This window comes from Gopherus evgoodei, chromosome 2 (assembly GCF_007399415.2).
Source record: "Gopherus evgoodei ecotype Sinaloan lineage chromosome 2, rGopEvg1_v1.p, whole genome shotgun sequence".
Taxonomy (NCBI): Eukaryota; Metazoa; Chordata; order Testudines; family Testudinidae; genus Gopherus; species Gopherus evgoodei.
This window is the reverse complement of record NC_044323.1, coordinates 295,767,594-295,790,285: the sequence shown is the minus strand read 5'-3', so window position 1 is coordinate 295,790,285 and position 22,692 is coordinate 295,767,594. Positions and strand designations below refer to the sequence as shown.

The following is a 22,692-nucleotide window of genomic DNA, read 5'->3' as shown; positions in this document are numbered from 1 at the left end:
TTAACCAGGAAAGTTATTTATCGCCAGATAATAACCACAGGGGAGTCAAACAAACAGAACAGTTATAATATTAAATCTAACAAACGTCATTGTAAAAGTCGGGTTTAGGAACTATCACTGATCACATAAGTCGGGGTCAGAAGGCTACACCGAGAGAGAGAGAGGTGGGTTGTCACCACTGCATGAAGCTTGAATCGACTGGGGGTCCCAGGCAGTGGTGGTAGCTGAGGGTCCGGAGTGCGGGAGACAGGCAGAGCCCCCAGCACCATCAGTCAGGAGATGAAGTCCCAGTGGAACTGGTGCAGATTTTGGATCCAGGTCTCAGAACACACGAGCGTGGGCAGGGGTTTCTGTAGAGAAACAACAATGGTTCAAGGGAGAACAGGAGATTTGTTGATGTGTAAACAAGGGAGATACCAGAGTTGTTTTGTTCAGGCTAGACATGGGAGCTGCTCATTCCTGGCTATGGACGGTGTCCCTTGGAGGGAGCTCACAATGCAATTAGGCTGCTTCAGTGTTTTGGATCCCAACCAAGGATTCATTACTAGAATTGGTCTGATAACTGCTGAGCTGGGGGTGTGCAGCATGGGTTCATTAGCATCTGGAGCAGAGATCCCCCATCATGCCATGCTTCCCTGCTTTTCTGGTCCCAGAGTTCAGTGCAGTTCTTGCCTTGGAATCTCTGGTCTCCATTCTGTGTGCTCATGCAGATGCCTCCCTGTCCCATCTTTGATGCAGACGAGCCTAGGGGAGTTTCCTTAATCCTGTCACCCTTGTTCCAGGGTTTAGGTGTCTCCCATGGCCTTGTCATTGCTTTTTGTCTTTCTTCTGATGCAGATTTGGTTCAAGCAGAGACTGTGGGGAGGTGTCTTTCCTGAGTCAGACAGGCTGGGTACTGTGCCCTGGTTCCCCAAGAACACGCAGCTGCTGGGTAACACAGACTCCAGCCCAAGGCTTCTCCACCAGCGGAGGGGCTGCTAGGGAGCAGTATCAGCTGGGTCTCCTTTCTCCGCCATGTGCTGACATGCTCAAAGAATTGCAGAACATTGGAGAGGCACGACTTTCCCTTGCAGAGCCCAGGCAGGCTTGTCCCTGGCGTTTCGTGATTGCTCTGAGACTGGAACACGGGGCCCACATTTTAAAAAGGAAGTTGAAAACTTGACGAGGTTGCAGGAGAGCGCTACAGCGATGAGTCGAGGCACTGAAAGAGGCATCGCTCAATACTGGAGAGAGGGATCAACACAGGGAGAAGCTACCAAGCACTACGCGGAATCTCTCATTTAGCAAAGAAAGACAGAACAATCCTATTCAATTTATTCATAAAAGATCTGGAGAAAGGGGTAAACAGTGAGGTGGCAAAGTTTGCAGATGATACTAAACTACTCAAGATAGTTAAGACCAAAGCAGATTGTGAAGAACTTCAAAAAGATCTCACAAAATTAAGTGATTGGGCAACAAAATGGCTAATGAAATGTAATGTGGATAAATGTAAAGTAATGCAATTGGAAAAAATAACCCCAACTATACATACAATATGATGGGGGCTAATTTAGCTACAACGAATCAAGAAAGAGATCTTGGAGTCATCATGGATAGTTCTCTGAAGACGTCCATGCAGAGTGCAGAGGCGGTCAAAAAAGCAAACAGGATGTTAGGAATCATTAAAAAGGGGATAGAGAATAAGATGGAGAATATCTGATTGCCCTTATATAAATCCACGGTACGCCCACATCTGGAATACTGCATAGAGATGTGGTCTCCTCATCTCAAAAAAGATATTCTAGCACTAGAAAAGGTTCAGAGAAGGGCAACTAAAATGATTGGGGGTTTGGAATGGGACCATATGATGAGAGATTAAAGAGACTGGGACTTTTCAGCCTGGAAAAGAGGAGACTAAGGGGGGACATGATAGAGGTCTATAAAATCATGAGTGATGTGGAGAAAGTGAATAAGAAAAAGTTATTTACTTGTTCCCATAAGAACTAGGAGTCACTAAATGAAATTAATGGGCAGCAGGTTTAAAACAAATAAAAGGAAGTTCTTCTTCACACAGCGCACAGTCAACTTGTGGAACTCCTTACCTGAGGAGGTTGTGAAGGCTGGGACTGTAACAGCGTTTAAAAGAGAACTGGATAAATTCATGGAGGTTAAGTTCATCAATGGCTATTGGCCAGGATGGGTAAGGAATGGTGTCCCTAGCCTCTGCTCATCAGAGGATGGAGATGGATGGCAGGAGAGAGATCACTTGATCATTGCCTGTTAGGTTCACTCCCTTGGAGGCGCTTGGCATTGGCCACTGTCGACAGACAGATACTGGGCTGGATGGACCCTTGGTCTGACCCAGTGTGGCTGTTCTTTTGTCAGATTTGGTCAAATGAGTTAAGGCAAAGCACATTCTAAGCTGACCTTAACACTTTCAATGCTCTTACAAACTTAGATGCTTCTCACCACCGGCTGGCTGGTTGCCCTTCAGTCAGGCTCTCCCTTTGATCAGCGCTTCAGTCGCTTGGTGGTGGTGTCTGTAGATGCAGGTGAAAGAGAGGGAACGAGCATGGCAAATGTTTCTCCCTTTTATCATGTTCTTTTTTCCCTCTTGGCTTTGCCCCCCACTTCAGAGTCAGGTGAACATTCCCTTGTCGCAGTCCTAAACTGACCAAGGGAAGGGGGTAACCCAGAGTCCAACAGATCCTTTGTTGCTGTCTAGGCCAGTGTCCTTTGTTCCTTTGAGGTTGGGCTGGGTCTGTCCCATACCTGCCCTGATGAGGTGTGAACTGCCCCTCTGCTCTTGGAGAGTTTTTGCCTGGTCTTATTTTAAGCCACGAGGACACATTTTCAGCCTTGTAACTATATACATGAAATTACAACCTATAACATCACTGTAACAACACTGCTCTGCATCAGGAGCCTTCTGAAGACACCCGACATGGCAAACTTTGCATTGGATCCTACACAATCATTTTACAAGGATGAACATGGGGCTGCTGGTGTTCCCCCGAGGTACACAGTGTCACATACCCCTCCACCCAGGACAGGGAACAATGAGATTTGCAATGAGTACTAGGGAGCTGGGGCTGCTTTTCACACCATCTCTCATACAGGACCCAGAGTGCCCTCCGGCACCGGGTGGGGACATTGCTTCGCTGCCAGCCCAGAGGGCAGAACAGTCCCCATACCCACTGACCTGGCTTCCTGCTGGGCCAAGTGTGTGCGCGTGGGTCTCCCAGTGACCAGGTGCAGCCCACGTGCTGGCCCTGCGGGGCACTCTCCTCCCCTACAGGCTGGTGAGCAGCAAGAGGACAAACCACAGACGTGGGGAGAGATCTGGGGCTCAGCCCAGGCCCTGGCCTCCCCTTTCAGGGGACAAAGGTGCCCGCATGGCACAAGGTGCTTCACCACCCACGGCAGGGAGTATCCGGCAGCATGTTCTGCTAACAGGGCAGGAGGGTCTCTCCAAGGGTGGCTCCATGCCCGGCAGGAGCTGTGGCTGGTGGTGGCACAGTGACTTTCGGGGCTCAGGCTGGGACCCCAGCAGGTTCCTGAAGCACAGAGCGGGTTTGCCAGGCATCCCCAGGGCTCTCAGCATGCACAGGGACTGGAGGAGTCGGCCTCCTGCAGCTGCACTGTCAGCCTGCTGCTCCCAGCATCGCTCTTGAGGACAAGCAGCTGCACCACGTCCTGCATGCACCTGTCCACGTTCTCTCCTGCAGGGGTGAGACTGGCAGCGGCTCGGCAGTGGGCGGCAGCACCAGGAGTCCCCCCCAAGGGAAAAGGAACAGGACCTGCTTCTTCTGCAGAGTGTGTATGTGATGGGAGGGCTCTGCGTGTATCTGTAACGGGGGTTCAGTGCACAGGCATTTCTCTAGGGCTGTGTGTGAGAATGAAGGCTCCATATGTGAGTGTGTACACGAGGGCCGGGTGTGCACAGTGGCCGTGGGTGGGGAAAAGGGCCGTGTGTGTCTGAGGGTCATACATGGGAACCCTCCCAGAGCTCGCACCCTTCACCTTCTCCTGTGCCCCAACCCGCTGCCCTGGCACTGAGCCCCCTCCCACACCCAAACTCCCTCCCAGACCCCAAACCCTTCACCTCCTCCCATGCCCCAATCTCCTGTCCCAGCGTGGAGTCCCCTCCCACACCTAAACTCTGTTCCGGAGCCCACACCCTTCACCTCCTCCCCTGCCCCGACCTCCTGCCCCGAGCCCCCTCTTGCACCCAAACTCCCTCCCACAGCCTGCACCCTTCACCTCATCTCATGCCCCACCCAACCCCCTGCCCCAGCGCTGAGCCCTCTCCCGTACCCAAACTCCCTCCCGGAGCCCACACCCTTCACCTCCTTCTGTGCCCCAGCCCCCTCCCAGAGCCCACACCCCTCCCCCAGCACCAAGCCCCCTCCCACATCTTGAACTTCTCATTTCTAGCCCCACCCGAGTCTGCACCCCCAGCCAGAGCTCTCACCCCCTCCTGCACCCCAACCTCCTGCCTCAGCCCAATGAAAATGAGTGAGTGACAGAGGAAGGGGGGCATGGAGTGAGTGTGGGCAGGGCCTCAGAGAAGGGGCGGGGCCTCAGAGAAGGGGCGGGGCAAGGGTATTTGGGTTTCTGTGATTCGAAAGTGGGCAACCCCAGGGCAGCGGTTCCTGTCTGACGCCACTCAGCAGCGGGGGAGGAATCTCAGCCCAGCACCAACCATGGGCACTCATGTCCCGCTCCCCAAAGGTACTAACTCCCACCGACATCAATAGCAGGGGTGGACCTGTCCCCCCCGAGGCCAAGGGCTGAACGGGCGAGAGCCTGAACTCGCCGCCCCGTGGGCAGGGTGGGGCACACAGCTGGGGCACACAGCTGGGGCAGGGAAGCTGCCCGGCTGCAACAACATGTTTCGGAGAGGGATCCGGCGCCTCCCAGCTGTGCCGAGCCCATTTGGGGGCCCAGCTCCCAGGCTGCATGAGGTGAGGGGGGCAGCCCCGCCCTACCTGTCTTGGCCGACACATTAAACCTGCCGGCTACTCCATGCTCCATGGCAAACTTCTCAGCCTTGTCCTCCGGCAGGCGTGGCTCCAGGTCAGTCTTGTTCCCCAGCAGGAAGATGGGGGCTGCAGGAGGCAGAGATGGGACGGGGTGATGGGGAGAGAAAGATGGGAAAACGCGAGGGCTCAGGATGGGGCCAGCATCTGCCAAGCTGCGGGGTGTGACTGGGGTGCCGGGCTGTACGCAGGGAGGCCCAGCCATGGCCCTGTACCCCCGCGCACAGTAGGGAGGCCTGGACACATGTTCAGACCGGCATCCACGCCCTGAACTCCCTTGTCCCTTGGCACTGCCACAGCATCCGTGCCAACTCCCTCATGTACAGAGCTCGAGAGCCCACCGGGGCTCAGCTCACGGCAGGACTGGCCCCCCACCTCCCCGATCCCAGATGGGTCAGCCGGGAGCAAAACTCGGGGAATGGCAGAGCCCTGGCACTAAAGGTGCCACGTCCTGAAGCAGCGGTGCCAGGCTGTGGTGCCGGGGGCCCCCGTTCCTACTCACTCTGATGGGGTCCCCAGAGCCCTCCGCAGCCTTAGTGAACAAGGCAGGACATTGGACACTGGAGTGTGGTTTCGACCCTGCAAAACTGGCTGGGTGGGACCCCCACCTGCCCTGCCATGCCCTGCCAGCTCCAATGCCGGGCATCCGTGTTTCCCACTGCACTTTGTTCCCCATTGCCCCGTCGGTCAGCCCACTCCCCCTTTCCCCTCCAGATCCTGCCCCTGTCACGACACCTGCCACAGAGACAGCCACAGGACCTAGCGTCAAACAGCTCTGCAGGTGGCCCCCGTGTTCCCTATTAGCTCTTTGGGGCAGGACACATGTCGGTACGTGTCTGCACAGCACCCAGCACCCTGGGGCCCAGCCCTGAACAGGGCCTGTGGGTGCCTGGCCAGCAGCATGTGAGCACCAGACGATTCTGCCTCAAGGTGCCCGTTTGGACAAGAGCTGAGGTGAGATGAGACGGCCTCTCTGGAAGGGCCTTTCCTGCCTGGTCTGCCCCTGCGGCTTCAACTTCCCACCGGCGTGCAGCACAGCTGTGTCTGGGGAGCCCAGGCATAGGCACGGACTCCGGGGCTGGAGCACCCATGGGAAAAAAATAGTGGGTGCTTAGCACCCACCAGCCACCTGCTGATCAGCAGGCGGGAGGCGCTGGGGGGAGGGGTGGAGCAGGGCAGGAAGAGGTGAAGCAAGGGCGGGGCCTTGGGGACGGGGTGGGGCCTCAGGGCAGAGCAGGCGTGGACACCCTCCTGGAAAAAAGAAAGTTTAAGTTGGTGCCTGTGAGCACAGAACTGAGGTTCAGCATTGAGGGGCACTGGCAGAGCTGGGGGGGAGCCCAGGGGTGGGACAGCAGGGGGCTGTGGGTCAGGATTGAGGGGCACCAGCAGAGCTGGGGGTGGGACCCCAGGCTGGGAGTGAGGGGCACTGGCTGAGCTGGGGGAGAGCCCAGGGCTGAGCTAGCAGGGGGCTGTGGATTGGGACTGAGGGGCACTGGCAGAGCTTTACGTACAATACACACCATTGTCATGAGCACTAAAAATCAACGCAGTGTTACAAACGTGTGTCTGAAGACAGCAGCACTCTGGCCAGGGCATCGTTAATTAACACACACACACATGCTCTCTCTCTCTCTCTCTCTCTCTCTCTCTCGGCAGGGTGGCTGGTTTCTCTTTAACAATTTTCCAGCCTCCCTCTGTCTCCAGCCACTTTGCAAAGCTGCCAGGAAACTCGTGAGAGATAGCCTGGAGCCCAGGGCTTAATGAGCCACTGCCCTAAGGAGCATGACTGGAGCCAGCCTGGGAAAGAGCTGGGTGGCACAGGCTGGACACCAGCCCTCAGGGTGGTGGGCAGTGGTGCCCAGCCCCTAGTACATGTGCCCAGGCCTATGGGATGGGCGCTCCCTCCAGGAGAGGGCAATTATGGGCTGGGGGGACCTCCCCGAGGGGCTCAGCTGCTCGTTCCCTACCCTTGGGGAGTGGGTACTTTTGTACCATACTGGGGAGAGCAGTGGCTGGCATGGGGGAAGGTGCGCACAGGTGCTGGGGGGGAGGAGCCTTGTGCACAGGGCAGGGACCATGTGAGGGGAGGCTAGAACTGGTCAGTGGGGGGCATGGGGGAAGGTGTGTGCAGGTGCTGCAATGGGGGAGTGAGAAGGGGCCTTGTGCACAGGGCAGGGACCGTGTGTGGGGAGGCTAGAACTGGTCAGTGGGGGGCATGGGGGAAGGTGTGTGCAGGTGCTGGAATGGGGGAGTGAGAAGGGGCCTTGTGCACAGGGCAGGGACCGTGTGTGGGGAGGCTAGAACTGGTCAGTGGGGGGCATGGGGGAAGGTGTGTGCAGATGCTGGAATGGGGGAGTGAGAAGGGGCCTTGTGCACAGGGCAGGGACCGTGTGTGAGGAGGCTAGAACTGGTCGGTGGGGGGCATGGGGGAAGGTGTGTGCAGGTGCTGGAATGGGGGAGTGAGAAGGGGCCTTGTGCACAGGGAAGGGACCGTGTGTGGGGAGGCTAGAACTGGTCAGTGGGGGGCATGGGGGAAGGTGTGTGCAGGTGCTGGAATGGGGGAGTGAGAAGGGGCCTTGTGCACAGGGCAGGGACCGTGTGTGGGGAGGCTAGAACTGGTCGGTTGGGGGCAGGGGGCCCTGCCAGGCATCCCTGCCATGGCCAGACCCCAGTGTGGCACTGCTGCAGAACCCTGTGGCTGGGGCGACCAGTGAGCTGAAGAGATGCCCCAAGAGGCAGGTCTCCAGGTCCGAGGCAGCCGCATCCAAGCCGCCTGGGCCCCCCAGGGCAAGGGCAGCCAAGCCGTGCTGTGTTTGTCCAGCTCCCCTCTCCGTGGCTGAATATCTGGGGGGATGGGTATTGGGCACCGCCCACATCGGCAGGTCGGGGGAACCCGCTGTCTGGGAGGGAGCAGAGTCGAGAGCGGCGCAGAGGAGATTGGGAACTTGGCCCTCTCTGTCCCCGCACTGCAGGAGTGGCCCCGGGCCCCCTACCGTCCGGGCAGTACTGCCGGGCCACGTAGACCCAGTGCGGGAGGCTGTCGAAGGAGAGCTGGCTCTGGACGCTGTACAGCAGTAGCACGGCGTCTGCGTCCCGGTAGTAGCAGCTGCTCAGGGAGAGGAACCTTTCTTCGCCGGCCGTGTCCCACAGGGAGATCTGCGCACAGCAGAGAGCACAGGGGGAAGCCTTGGCCCCAGGCCCTGGCAGCCTGTGGAACTCACTGCCACAGGACCTTGGCTGGAGTGTGTAAGCCGGCTGGGTTAGATGGTGAAGGTCTCAGGCTGCAGGCCCTAAAGCGCCTGGCTTGTGGATGTGTAAGGGATGTGCCCCGCTCCCCACCTCACAGCACTGCCCAGCCAGCTGGTTTCATCTCCCTCAGGATGCAGGCGGGATACCAGGCTAGATGGGCCCAGAGCCCCGGGTGCTGTGGTGAGTGGAGCGAGAGTCCAGAGGGGAACTCAGAAAAACCAGCTCGTTCATGGGATTCAGCCAGCCCTGCCCCCACCCCGCACCAGGGGCTCGCTCAGCAGGGACCACCAAGGCGCTCAGCCAACACAACCCCAGCCCTGAGCCGCTCTCTGAGGGGGGATGCTGTTGCCTAGCAACTCCCGACAGCCCATTAACCCCTGTCGCTCCCCAGAGGGGGACAGTCTGGGTGCACGTGGCAGGACTCGGCGACCACGGTGCTGCTGCAAGGAGCCTCGCTGGCGTGGCCCAGACACACCCGGCTCTGGCAGGATGGGAGAGGGACAGGCCCACAGCCACGTACCTGCACCAGGCCGGGGATCTGGGGGTGGCTGAGCCGCACGGTCCTCTTGCAGACGGCCAGGTACTCGTTGGGGGCGTGGGCCCCCTGCAGGAAGCGCCCTGCCTGGATGCGGTGGAACAGGGTGGTCTTCCCCACCCCAAAGTCCCCCAGCAGGATGAGCTTGAACTTCAGGCCAGGCGGAGGCACGGTCGCCATCACAGTGAGGGGGCCGGCTCCCTCCAGCAGCCAGGGGTGGGAAGTGCCCAGGCCTGGCCCATGGGCTCCATTCCTCGGCAGGCTCCGTCCCACTGGGCCACTGGGGAGCCCGAGCCGGCAGACCTAGCAGAGCTGCAGCGGGAGGGAAGGAGAAAGCAGGGAACGGAGCATGTTTCCCCGGCTGAGAGACAGGGCTGGGGGAACCCCGCCCCACCTGCACTGCCGGCTCCAGCCCTGGGGGGCCCCATCCCAGGGAGCCCGAGCGGACTGCACCCCAAGGACAGTGAAAGCCTCTAGCTCTCCCCCGGGCAGGAACAGGTTCCGAGCACCCTCCCAGCATCCTCAGCCCTACCCAGGCAGGAGGCTGCCCCTTGGGAAGGCATCCTCAGCTCACTGAGAGGGTGTGGTGTGAAATTCAGCACCTCCAGCAACTCAGGCCCCTAGCACTGCACTGAGAGCACCCCATACTGAGCACCCTCCCCACCCCATTCCCGGTAGCACAGGCCCCTAGCACCAGCCTGGGGCCAGCACCGATTGCTGGGTGAGAGCACCCCTTACTGAATGACCCCCGCATTCCCAGTAGCACCACCCTGGGGCCAGCACCGATCGCTGGGTGAGAGCACCCCTTACTGAATGACCCCCCCATTCCCAGTAGCACCACCCTGGAGCCAGCACCGATTGCTAGGTGAGAGCACCCCTTACTGAATGACCCCCTCATTCCCAGTAGCACCACCCTGGGGCCAGCACCGATTGCTGGGTGAGAGCACCCCTTACTGAACGACCCCCCCATTCCCAGTAGCACCACCCTGGAGCCAGCACCGATTGCTAGGTGAGAGCACCCCTTACTGAATGACCCCCCCATTCCCAGTAGCACCACCCTGGGGCCAGCACCGATTGCTGGGTGAGAGCACCCCTTACTGAACGACCCCCCCATTCCCAGTAGCATCACCCTGGGGCCAGCACCGATTGCTGGGTGAAAGCACCCCTTACTGAACGACCCCCCCATTCCCAGTAGCACCACCCTGGGGCCAGCACCGATCGCTGGGTGAGAGCACCCCTTACTGAACGACCCCCCCATTCCCAGTAGCATCACCCTGGGGCCAGCACCGATTGCTGGGTGAGAGCACCCCTTACTGAACGACCCCCCCATTCCCAGTAGCACCACCCTGGGGCCAGCACCGATTGCTAGGTGAGAGCACCCCTTACTGAACGACCCCCCCATTCCCAGTAGCACCACCCTGGGGCCAGCACCGATCGCTGGGTGAGAGCACCCCTTACTGAACGACCCCCCCATTCCCAGTAGCACCACCCTGGGGCCAGCACCGATCGCTGGGTGAGAGCACCCCTTACTGAACGACCCCCCATTCCCAGTAGCACCACCCTGGGGCCAGCACCGATTGCTGGGTGAGAGCACCCCTTACTGAACGACCTCCCCATTCCCAGTAGCACCACCCTGGGGCCAGCACCGATTGCTGGGTGAGAGCACCCCTTACTGAACGACCCCCCCATTCCCAGTAGCACCACCCTGGGGCCAGCACCGATCGCTGGGTGAGAGCACCCCTTACTGAACGACCCCCCCATTCCCAGTAGCACCACCCTGGGGCCAGCACCGATCGCTGGGTGAGAGCACCCCTTACTGAACGACCTCCCCATTCCCAGTAGCACCACCCTGGGGCCAGCACCGATTGCTGGGTGAGAGCACCCCTTACTGAACGACCCCCCCATTCCCAGTAGCACCACCCTGGGGCCAGCACCGATTGCTGGGTGAGAGCACCCCTTACTGAACGACCCCCCCATTCCCAGTAGCATCACCCTGGGGCCAGCACCGATCGCTGGGTGAGAGCACCCCTTACTGAACGACCCCCCCATTCCCAGTAGCACCACCCTGGGGCCAGCACCGATCGCTGGGTGAGAGCACCCCTTACTGAACGACTCCCCCATTCCCAGTAGCACCACCCTGGGGCCAGCACCGATTGCTGGGTGAGAGCACCCCTTACTGAACGACCCCCCCATTCCCAGTAGCATCACCCTGGGGCCAGCACCGATCGCTGGGTGAGAGCACCCCTTACTGAACGACCCCCCCATTCCCAGTAGCACCACCCTGGGGCCAGCACCGATCGCTGGGTGAGAGCACCCCTTACTGAACGACCCCCCCATTCCCAGTAGCACCACCCTGGGGCCAGCACCGATCGCTGGGTGAGAGCACCCCTTACTGAATGACCCCCGCATTCCCAGTAGCACCACCCTGGGGCCAGCACCGATCGCTGGGTGAGAGCACCCCTTACTGAATGACCCCCGCATTCCCAGTAGCACCACCCTGGGGCCAGCACCGATCGCTGGGTGAGAGCACCCCTTACTGAACGACCCCCCCATTCCCAGTACCACCACCCTGGGGCCAGCACCGATTGCTGGGTGAGAGCACCCCTTACTGAACGACCCCCCCATTCCCAGTAGCACCACCCTGGGGCCAGCACCGATTGCTGGGTGAGAGCACCCCTTACTGAACGACCCCCCTATTCCCAGTAGCACCACCCTGGGGCCAGCACCGATCGCTGGGTGAGAGCACCCCTTACTGAATGACCCCCCCATTCCCAGTAGCACCACCCTGGGGCCAGCACCGATTGCTGGGTGAGAGCACCACTTACTGAATGACCCCCCCCATTCCCAGTAGCACCACCCTGGGGCCAGCACCGATTGCTGGATGAGAGCACTCCTTACTGAATGACCCCCCCATTCCCAGTAGCACCACCCTGGAGCCAGCACCGATCGCTGGGTGAGAGCACTCCTTACTGAATGACCCCCGCATTCCCAGTAGCACCACCCTGGGGCCAGCACCGATTGCTGGGTGAAAGCACCCCTTACTGAACGACCCCCCCATTCCCAGTAGCACCACCCTGGGGCCAGCACCGATTGCTGGGTGAGAGCACCCCTTACTGAACGACCCCCCCCCATTCCCAGTAGCACCACCCTGGGGCCAGCACCGATTGCTGGGTGAGAGCACCCCTTACTGAACGACCCCCCCATTCCCAGTAGCACCACCCTGGGGCCAGCACCGATTGCTGGGTGAGAGCACCCCTTACTGAACGAACCCCCCATTCCCAGTAGCACCACCCTGGGGCCAGCACCGATTGCTGGGTGAGAGCACCCCTTACTGAACGACCCTCCCATTCCCAGTAGCACCACCCTGGGGCCAGCACCGATTGCTGGGTGAGAGCACCCCTTACTGAACGACCCCCCCATTCCCAGTAGCATCACCCTGGGGCCAGCACCGATTGCTAGGTGAAAGCACCCCTTACTGAATGACCCCCCCATTCCCAGTAGCATCACCCTGGGGCCAGCACCGATTGCTGGGTGAGAGCACCCCTTACTGAACGACCCCCCCCATTCCCAGTAGCACCACCCTGGGGCCAGCACCGATTGCTAGGTGAGAGCACCCCTTACTGAACGACCCCCCCATTCCCAGTAGCACCACCCTGGGGCCAGCACCGATTGCTAGGTGAAAGCACCCTTTACTGAACGACTCCCCCATTCCCAGTAGCACCACCCTGGGGCCAGCACCGATCGCTGGGTGAGAGCACCCCTTACTGAATGACCCCCCCATTCCCAGTAGCACCACCCTGGGGCCAGCACCGATTGCTGGGTGAGAGCACCCCTTACTGAACGACTCCCCCATTCCCAGTAGCACCACCCTGGGGCCAGCACCGATCGCTGGGTGAGAGCACCCCTTACTGAACGACCCCCCCATTCCCAGTAGCACCACCCTGGGGCCAGCACCGATTGCTGGGTGAGAGCACCCCTTACTGAACGACTCCCCCATTCCCAGTAGCACCACCCTGGGGCCAGCACCGATTGCTGGGTGAGAGCACCCCTTACTGAACGACCCCCCCCATTCCCAGTAGCACCACCCTGGGGCCAGCACCGATTGCTGGGTGAGAGCACCCCTTACTGAACGACCCCCCTATTCCCAGTAGCACCACCCTGGGGCCAGCACCGATTGCTAGGTGAGAGCACCCCTTACTGAATGACCCCCCCATTCCCAGTAGCACCACCCTGGGGCCAGCACCGATTGCTAGGTGAGAGCACACCTTACTGAACGACCCCCCCATTCCCAGTAGCACCACCCTGGGGCCAGCACCGATTGCTGGGTGAGAGCACCCCTTACTGAACGACCCCCCCATTCCCAGTAGCATCACCCTGGGGCCAGCACCGATTGCTAGGTGAAAGCACCCCTTACTGAACGACCCTCCCATTCCCAGTAGCACCACCCTGGGGCCAGCACCGATTGCTGGGTGAGAGCACCCCTTACTGAACGACCCCCGCATTCCCAGTAGCACCGCCCTGGGGCCAGCACCGATTGCTGGGTGAGAGCACCCCTTACTGAACGACCCCCCTATTCCCAGTAGCACCACCCTGGGGCCAGCACCGATTGCTGGGTGAGAGCACCCCTTACTGAACGACCCCCCCCATTCCCAGTAGCACCACCCTGGGGCCAGCACCGATTGCTGGGTGAGAGCACCCCTTACTGAACGACCCCCCCCATTCCCAGTAGCACCACCCTGGGGCCAGCACCGATCGCTGGGTGAGAGCACCCCTTACTGAATGACCCCCCCATTCCCAGTAGCACCACCCTGGGGCCAGCACCGATTGCTGGGTGAGAGCACCCCTTACTGAACGACCCCCCCCATTCCCAGTAGCACCACCCTGGGGCCAGCACCGATTGCTGGGTGAGAGCACCCCTTACTGAACGACCCCCCTATTCCCAGTAGCACCACCCTGGGGCCAGCACCGATTGCTAGGTGAAAGCACCCCTTACTGAACGACCCCCCCATTCCCAGTAGCACCACCCTGGGGCCAGCACCGATTGCTGGGTGAGAGCACCACTTACTGAACAACCCCCGCATTCCCAGTAGCACCACCCTGGGGCCAGCACCGATTGCTGGGTGAGAGCACCCCTTACTGAATGACCCCCCCATTCCCAGTAGCACCACCCTGGGGCCAGCAGAGACTAGGGGAGAGTGCCCTGTTAGCCCCCCTGTTCCCTGCAGCCCTGTGTCTCACACTCAGCCCCTAGGCTCTAACTCTTGCTGTCTGGGTGGCTCAGACGTGCCGTGGGGGTGGCTCATGCAATCAGGGGAGAGGGCCCAGCAGGCTGGTACCCCTCCAGCCAGAGTGTTCGCTTTCTGCATCGGGGGAGGGGCGGAGGGCTGGGCAGCTGAGCAGGGTGGGGGGCGGTTTGGCAGAGCTAAGCGGGGCCTCCTCTACCTTGGCCAGGATCTTGCCGGGCCCACAAGAGAGCTTGCCCACTGCTTCCTGGCACGCCGGAGAAGAGCCTGGGTAGGAGGCAGTGCGCCTGGCACACCCCTCTCAGCGAGGCAATCCCATGCGGTCAAAGTGCGACAAACAAGGAGGGTTGGGCCCCCTTCTCTGTAAAGCCTCCACAGGCAGAAAGCCCTGGCTTCACCTCCCAGCCCTGACACTCACTCCCCAGCCTGGGGCAGGGCCCAACCCTGCTCTGTGCCTCAGTTTCCCTCCGTGTAACATGGAGATGATCCCTTCCCACCCAACTAGCCAAGAGCTCCGCACCTGGCAGACTGGAGAGCTCCCCTTCCCCGTGACACAGGCTTGTCTGTCCAGTTGGCCCGGGCGGGGGATGAAGGTGACCAGCTGCCCCCACCCCTTGGGCCCCGCTGCATTCAGTCCCTGCCCCCTCTTGCTGAGCAGGGAGCTGTCTGGGCTGCCAGGGAACTGCACTCACGGGGAAAACTGCCTGGGCACACCCATCCCCCTTGGTCTGCTCCACTCCTGCCTTCACCCATTTGGTCCGTGACGGTTCCGTGCCCCCAGTGCGGTGAACTGAGCAAGGCATTTATAAACCGGAGGGGGCCCTGGAGGGAGCTCAGGCTCTATTCCAGCCTTGGCACCTCTGCCAGGGAGGGGGCTCAGCACAGTGGCAGATACAGCAGGGACAAGACACCGCCCCCCGCCCGACTCACTCGACTGTGGCTGGCGAGATGTTCAGCTGGTCTAGATGGGAGGCCTGAGTCACCCAGCTGCCCTGTTCTAACAATGGCCGGATGGAGAGCAGGGCGTTCCCAGAGCCAGTGGTGCAGAGAAAGCAGCATGGCCTCACTGGCCTCCCCTGCCACCACCCTGCTCTCGGTGTCCCCCACGGCTCAGCCAGCTGTTGGGGGGAGGGTAACCGAACACCGGCCACTGGGCTTGGCCTTTTCATGGGCACAGCACTGCAGCCGGGTCTGCCAGCACCCCTGAGCATGCCCGGTGCCTGGGCTTAGGATGGGTGCTGCAAGGGACTTCCTGCTGACGGTGCTTCCCCAGCTCCTGGTACTGCTCCCTCCCGCCCTTGGCCACACACTCCTTCCTCTCGTGTGTTACTAGGGCTGCTGTGCACAGCTCCTCCCCAGCCAACCGGGCAGACACACACGCAGCTCCTGCAAGTCGCATACAACAGTGACAGCAGAAATCGTACCCCAAGTGGTTCTGCTCTTTTAACTCCTTCGGCACAAATCAACAACAGCAGATGGTTCCTTACCTGTTTGGTAACTGCTGTTCTTCGAGGGGTGGCTGCAGGCACCTCTCCCACTCAGGGATGTGCACACCCATGCACCAAAGCCAGGGAAATCCGCCTAGCAGCACGTATGGGCAGCGCTCACACCCTCTGCCTCACAGTCCCTCCCTGGCTCTAGAAGGGCGGAGCTGCCGCGACCCCTTGGGGCCTTTGCACCAAACCCCAGGCTGGAGCCTCTGTTGCAGAGGGGGTGCAAGGTGGGGCGTGAAATGTGTGTCTGCAGCCACATCTCAAAGAACGGCTGCAACACAGGTGAGTAACAGTCTTTTCTTCTTCGAGAGGCTGCAGACGTGTATTCCCAGGGCTCGGAGTCTATTTACACAGAGACTGCAGAACTGCCTCCCCAAAGTGTGCATCAGCCCTAGAAGCCACGGGGATAGCGCAGCGGTTAGCAAAGGTGTGCATGGAGAGCCAGACGCAGCCCTGCAGCCATCCACCGAGGGAAACATCTCTAAGAAACGCTGTTGATGTTGCTTGAGCGCTCGTCAAATGAGCCCGTAACGACTTTGGGGGCGTAATCTGAGCTGCTACAGAAGCTACAGTAATTCACGGCCTTATCTACCTAGCAGAGACCAATGGCTCTTTCATCTGCTCAGCTCAGTGTAAGATGCGAAGAGGCAAGATGATGAATGAAAGGGGTTAGTCCTTTCCAGATAAAAAGCCGAGCACCTTCCCACATCTAAGGTCTGAAGGCATCGTTCTTCTATGCCCAAGTGTGCGTTGGGAAAAAAATACAGTAAGTAAATAACCTCATTAAGGTGAAACGGAGAGATCACTTTTGACAGAAAGTTTGGCTGTGGTCTTGAAGCAACCTTGCCTTTGAAGACGTGGGTGTATGGGGGATCTGCTGCCATGAGGCTTCCCTGACTAGTCTAGCAGATGTGATAGCTACCAGAAAGGCCATCTCCTGGAGTGAAGAGCCAATGAGCACGTTGCTATTGACTCAAACAGACACATCAATGGCACACAATGGCACCATTCTCTTCGCTGGTGGAAAACGATGGACAATGCCTTTCAGAAGCCTCCCTACCATAGGATTTGAAAATAGCAACTTTCCCCAAAGAGGAGGGTAGAAAGCTGAAATTGCAGCCAAATTAACTTTCAAAGAGCTAAGAGCCAGGCCCAAAGATTTCAACTGCAATGAATGAATAGTCCAGAGTGTTCTGAATCCAAATGGACATAGGATGAATCCTCTCAGAGGTCCCCCAAATCAAAAACCGCTTCCACTAAGGCCACGTCCACACTACAGAGTAAAATCGAAATTAATGAAATCGATTTTATAAAACAGATTTTAAAAAATCGATTTTACGCGTCCACACTAGGGCACATTACTTCGGTGGTGTGCATCCATGGTCCCAGGCTACCATCGATTTCCGGAGCGGTGCACTCTGGGTAGCTCAGTAAAAGAATGGGACCAATAACTTTGATTTCCGTCCACACTAACCCTAAATCGATTTAGTAATATCGATTTTAGGGTTACTCCTTTCGTTTAGCTGGAGTACAGAAATCGATTTTAAGACCCCTTAAAATCGATTTTAAGTGCCTTGTAGTGTGGACGGGTACAGCGTTAAATCGATTTAATGCTGTAGTGTGGACCTGGCCTTAGAGAAACAGGTGGCCCTCACAGATTTCCTACTTTAGCAGAACTTCTTTAACTGCGTCTCTTCCTCATCGAGCCACGCAGCATCCACGTGGTAAGGAGTAGACTGGCTAGTGCTGGATGAACAACCTGGCTGTGATGTTGGGTCAACAGTTCAGGGAGAGGGAGGAGACACTTGGGAGGCTGAATTGAACGCGTACAGATGTTGCCCTAGTGTGGGTGGAAGATCGGGATCTGAAGGAACAAGGAACATCCCACAGATTCCCAGGCTAGTACTGTGGATATGGGTAAGGCCAACGAGTAGCGTACCAAGAGCCTCTATGCCTAACGTGTGATTGGTATTGATCCCAGGATGCCAGTATCAGCTGTATGTCTAGACCAAGCTGTAAACCAGCCTTTGCGGGACAAAAGGGAGGGGGAGGAAGAATTCTAATTCAACCCCGATTAACCTCAAAGTCATCTGGGGTAACTGCAGGTCAACGCCAGGCACAGCCTGCCAGCCACCATCCAGCTTCATGCACGGCCCAATATGCTGACTGCATATGGGCTCCAGGTCAGCAAGGGACCCTATGGTTTGCAGGGGCAATACATTCTCTCTCAGTACGGACTCTGAAGGCAGCTCCAGTGCCAGCGTCTTCACGTCTCAGTCTGCAATGAAGTCGTAATTGCCCGAAGAACTGGTCAGAGCCGCTACAGACACCAGTCGAGATACGGTACCCAGGCATATGCCCGGTACCAAGGATGGTGTCGGTGCCATAATCATTGATGAAGCCACGGCAGCTGATGGTTCATTGGTGACTGGAGAGTCTGGGACTGATAGTTGTGATCGGTCTGATGTCGCCCGGTAGGCCAAGGGCGTGGTCATTGTTGGTGCTGAAGACGGCAGTTCTGGACTCATGCTGGAGTTGACTGTACAGCCTCTCAGTGTTGCCTTGGTACCAGAGAATGGGTTGAAGGCCCAGCTCCTTCACAGGTACCCGAGGAGACACCGTGCCAGTCAGCACTGATCCCTGCAGAGAACAACTCTCTCTGCCAGCTGGAGGGGCTGTGTTCCAATGTATAGGTCCTTTTTCTCGGTGAAGTCCTCCTAGAGGCTGCCTCCGAGTTCTGCCACCGAACATCAATGCAATGAGGCTCAGACGACAGCTGAGGGGCTGGTACCATCTCTAGTGCTGACGTAGGCATCGTGGCTTGCTTACGTCTCAAGTGCCTTGCTAACCGCATCCTTGTCCTGAAGGACTTACAGATGGAGCACCTGTCCTTTCCATGTCCCTCTCCCAGGCATAACAAACACCTGTGTGGGGATCACTATTTGGAATGGTCCCTCATGTGATGGGCAATGTTTAAATCTCGGTGAAGACATTCCAGCAGGAAACAACTAACTAACCCACCCACCCACCTAAGGTACTAACCACTAAACAACTAACTATGAACACGAAGTTCTCAACAACTGAGAGATAAAAGAGTGGTGCCCACAGCGCTCCGACTCTAGCTGTGGGTGATGAGAAGGAACTGAGGAGGGTCAGCGCCAGGTGAGAGGCTATGAGTCAAGGGGCGCGAACACTACCCCTACGGGTACTGCTAGAATTGCTCCGGCTTTGGTGCAGTGGGTGTGCACAACCCGGAGTGGAATGCCTGTAAGCACTCGAAGAAGGATAAAGAGCCAGCCAGAGCCTGTGGGGCTCCTGGGGTTGGTAACAGGGCAGGAATCCTGTCACTTCTAGGGCATCTAACTCCTACAGAAGGGCCGAACTACGTAGGGCAGTGGTCCCCAACCTTTTCCGTCTGCCGGGCACCAGACGACAAGCCATGGAAGACTGTGTTGGTGGACGAGCACCCTCTGAAATGCCGCCAAGCAGCGTCAATAGGCATCGCCGCTGACGCTTCTGGATGACTCTGCTTGTCAGCGGCATTTCGGTGGATGCTCATCTGCCGGCCAGTACGCGGGCACCACGCTGGGGACCCCTGACATAGGGGCTCATACCCTGATACCCAATGCCTGTCACCAGGATAACGATTTACGCAGACAGAAAAGGTCAGCAGAGTGCACTGCAAGTCGGGAGTTCCACTGGCAAGGCTGCCTTGGGGGGGAGGGGGGAGAAGTGGCACCAAGGGGTGCTGCAGAATTTGTCGGACTCCTTTAATTTTATTGAGAGAAAAGCCCAAGAGCCGCAGTTGGTGTTTTAACCTCCTTCATGAGGAAAGGCAGAAAAGTTCAAACCTTATTATGGAAGGGTCTTAACTGCACAGTGAGGATCCCAGAGACAGGGAAAAGCCAGGCCAGGGTACGAGTGAGACGCCTCTAAACCAGCAGCAGCCACAACTATCGATACCCAAACGGTTTGGGCCCAGTCAGAGAATTAACACGAGTAAGAAACTCAAATCTGCTTGGGGGGTTCCCCCCAGCTGCTCTTCCACATCCTGAATGGATGGCCTCTCCACACGGAGGCCAAGCTGGAGAGCAAAACGTCGCCCTAAGTGTGGGTGGGGGAGAAGACCTTTCCCAGAAGTTAACAGGGACATTCAATCAGATTTCAGCAGCTTGGTTCGAAACCTTCTCATGGGGTCTCCAATGAGGACTTGGCTTTGCCAAGCGATGGCGGAGAAGCAAGTGAACCCAGCGGCCGGGCCAGCTTCCGTATGAGGGTGCACTCTTGGGTTACGCTTGTGGTGTGTGTCTAACCAGAGAGCCCCAGCCACACAGAGCTCCCTCCAGCAATCGCCCAGGCAGAGACAGCCAGCGTGCTCGTGCGACTCCATGGGGACACACGCACAGGGTGGGAAATGTTTTATTTCAGCTGGTCTCACTTTTTTATTTTCCCTTTCAAGTGAGGAAATTAACTGTAAAAAACAGCTCGTGCTCAAAGCTTTACAGGCACAAGAGTCAGGACATTCAAGGCTGCACTTCCCAAGGCCACCAGAACTATAAGACAGTGAGTTATCATGGGACAGCCAAGATACTACAGGCCACTGGTAGCACCTACAGCACTTTGATGTGAAAAGTTCCAAGTACTCAATAATAACATTATCCTCACAGAGGGGCTGAGTTAAACTGGGGCAGGGAAACAGGAGTCCCCTGAATTTAATACCCGTAAATTCACAAGAGTCTGTTAATGAAGAGCCTGGAGTGAAATGGTAAATGCAGACTGGTTGGCAGGAAGAATACCCTGAGCTCCATCTGCTTAAGGAATGGGCTCCCAAGTGAAGTGCTGGAGACATGGGACCAGGCACTCTCACAGTCTGCAACAGTAGCATGCAATGGTCTGCTGGGAAACGGACTGGCAGGTCCTTTCTGTCCCCAGTTCCCTTCAGCCTATGATGGAATAGCCAGCCTCTTCCCTAGGCGGCCTGTAACTCCTCCTGGAAGGCTGGGGGTATTGAACCAGCCAGCTTCCAAGAGGGCTCCTAGTCACCCTGCCTCTTCTCCCCACCCCAGAGATCGAAGAAGAAATTCGAAGCACTTTGGAGAGGCAGTTGGGTGTATTTCTGCCCTATTGGGACCCACTCCAGGGAACAGCAGCAAATGGAACAGCTCCAATCTTTGGTATCCTCCTCTCATCCAGCATCCATCAGTTACGCAAGTCACAAGCCGCTGCAGCGACTTACCTGGAGCCTGAGGGCTGAACCCAGTGCACTAACGTAGATCAGACAGCAGCCATAAACATGAAAGTTAACTCTACAGTCCAAGGGCCCAAGTCAGATTGCATGCTGGAAGCTGTAACCTCTGCACCCAAGGCTGACGGCAGCCACAGACCACAATGAGAATGCCACAGACAGTACCTTGGTAAGTCCCACATAAAATCAATCAACGTCGAGGTGCTGTGTCCGCAAGGCCCACTGAAATGCTAAATTTCCTGCTGCCAGGAGACAGCTGAGGACAGCCTCCTTCCTAACCATCAGCAGTGTCTCCACCTTCACCCCGGACAGGAGGCCAGCAGTGCTCAACACTAGGCTGCCCAGTATCCCATAGAAATTCATGGTGAAAATGGAAAGGATGAGGATGGTGATAGAGGCCACCACGGTGACAGACTGGGCAACCATGGCCCTGCCCTCTTCACTAAAGTACTCCAAGCCCGCGGCCAGCAGCAGGGCTCCTCCCAGGAGCATGTTGGCAGTGGAGTGGTCACCGTTCAGCCAGTGGAATCCAAAAGCCAGCAGAGGGAGGCCAATGACGGTGGAGACCCAGGTACCAGACTGGGAATCTGCTGCCAAGGTAAGCCCAAGAGGTGTCCAGAAGAAGCCAGCTGCTCCCACAAGTGCTGCCAGGGCCTGGAGGAGGAACCCTGCGGCGGCCCCGCGATTTATCTACAAACACACAGAGGCAAGCAATGAGCCACAGGCCACGGTCACAGGGAACTCAGCAGAACAGACACAAAGCATAAGCTTGGACACCCAGGGTAACAGCCTGAGAATCCATCCCCCTGCCTGGTACTCAGAGTTGCATCACATTGTCAGCGGGAGTCCACCCTTCATCAGCTCCACTGCTTCCTTCCACACACAGCTCCTCACTAAAACATCTTTGCTTGTGTTCCTTCCTACCTCTAGTGCAACTGTGAAACCTCTTTTGTTCCACTGACAACTGCCCCCCCCAGCTGATTCCCCAGCCCTACAGACACTGCCGCTGCCTCCTGCCCTCACAAACAGATTCATTCTTCCCCCAGCTTCTGCAAAAAAATTCACCTGGAGCTGGTGAAGCAGGTATGCCACCAAAGGACAAGGAGTCATCCGGCAGAACAGAGCACATTAAACTTGGGCCCCAGGCCTCCTTACCAGACTCTTGACACCTGTAAGCATTAAGCTAACTTGCAATCAAGTGCTGCGGAAAGAAACCTGCTAAGTGATCATTGGGCCTGAAAATCTGTTTGTCCAGTAAATATGGGGGCATCCCGAAGCGAAGGAGGGACAATGCAGATGGCCTTTCGCTCGGCCGCAGCGCCTTGATGTGTTCTCTGCGTCGGCAGTTTCCGTTAACAAGGCCCGTCTCTGGCAGGTGGAAGAACAGGAACAGCTGCCACCTGGGCACGGCTACGGTAAGAGGGGCACGTTGGTCCGTTCCTGAGCCCGACACGATGCTCTGCGGCAATCGCTCTCACCTGGAAAGTGCGGACCGCTGAGCTCAGACACACGGCGCCCAGCCCCAGGCTGGGGAGAGCCCTGCCCCACGCAGCGGGCGGGCCGGCCGGCCATGGGGGCAGGGGCCCGACCATGCCTGACAGGGAGAGGAGAGAGCTGGGTTACCGGGGGCCCGCAGCACCCCCCGGCTGCTGAGCAGAGCCGGGCCCTGGCGGGACACGCAGCAAAGCACCTGCCTGGGCCGGGGCAGAGCCGTCAGCTGGGAACCCTGCGGAGAACGTCACGGCCACTGCCCCCCCTCGGGGTGCCCCCCCCCCCGCTGGCGCCGCCCCCTCCGAGTACCCCCCCCTCCCGAGCTGCACCCCCCGCTCCGGGTACCCCCCCTCCCGAGCTGCACCCCCCGCTCCGGGTACCCCCTCCCCCGAGAACCCCCCGCTCCGGGTACCCC

The 22,692-nt window shown here is 58.2% G+C and overlaps 1 protein-coding gene across 10 annotated transcripts; it reads right to left on the bottom strand.

Moving 5' to 3' along the window:
• Window positions 1-22,554, bottom strand: LOC115647194 (ras-related protein Rab-19-like). Of its 10 annotated transcripts, none has more exons than XM_030553999.1 (5): window positions 14,248-16,827; window positions 8,791-9,117; window positions 8,015-8,177; window positions 4,971-5,090; window positions 1-350 (listed from the first exon to the last, which is right to left on the bottom strand). In XM_030553999.1, the coding sequence occupies exons 2-5, from the start codon at window positions 8,983-8,985 to the stop codon at window positions 322-324; spliced, it is 507 nt and encodes a 168-aa protein (XP_030409859.1). In that variant the 5' UTR covers window positions 8,986-9,117; window positions 14,248-16,827; the 3' UTR covers window positions 1-321. The 10 variants fall into 10 exon arrangements, with proteins under 10 accessions (XP_030409859.1, XP_030409857.1, XP_030409855.1 ...); XM_030553997.1 differs by lacking the exon at window positions 1-350 and adding an exon at window positions 2,807-3,701 and having other exon boundaries at window positions 14,248-16,826; XM_030553995.1 differs by lacking the exon at window positions 1-350 and having other exon boundaries at window positions 4,531-5,090.
• Window positions 22,555-22,692: the final 138 nt, after the last annotated feature.

Excerpts from the sequence above, each read along its gene's own strand:
- LOC115647194 (XM_030553992.1), bottom strand. The coding sequence starts at position 8,985 with ATGGCGACCGTGCCTCCGCCTGGCCTGAAGTTCAAGCTCATCCTGCTG. Across the intron at positions 8,178-8,790 it reads AGATCCCCGGCCTGGTGCAG|ATCTCCCTGTGGGACACGGC; the intron begins GTACGTGGCTGT and ends TGCTGTGCGCAG.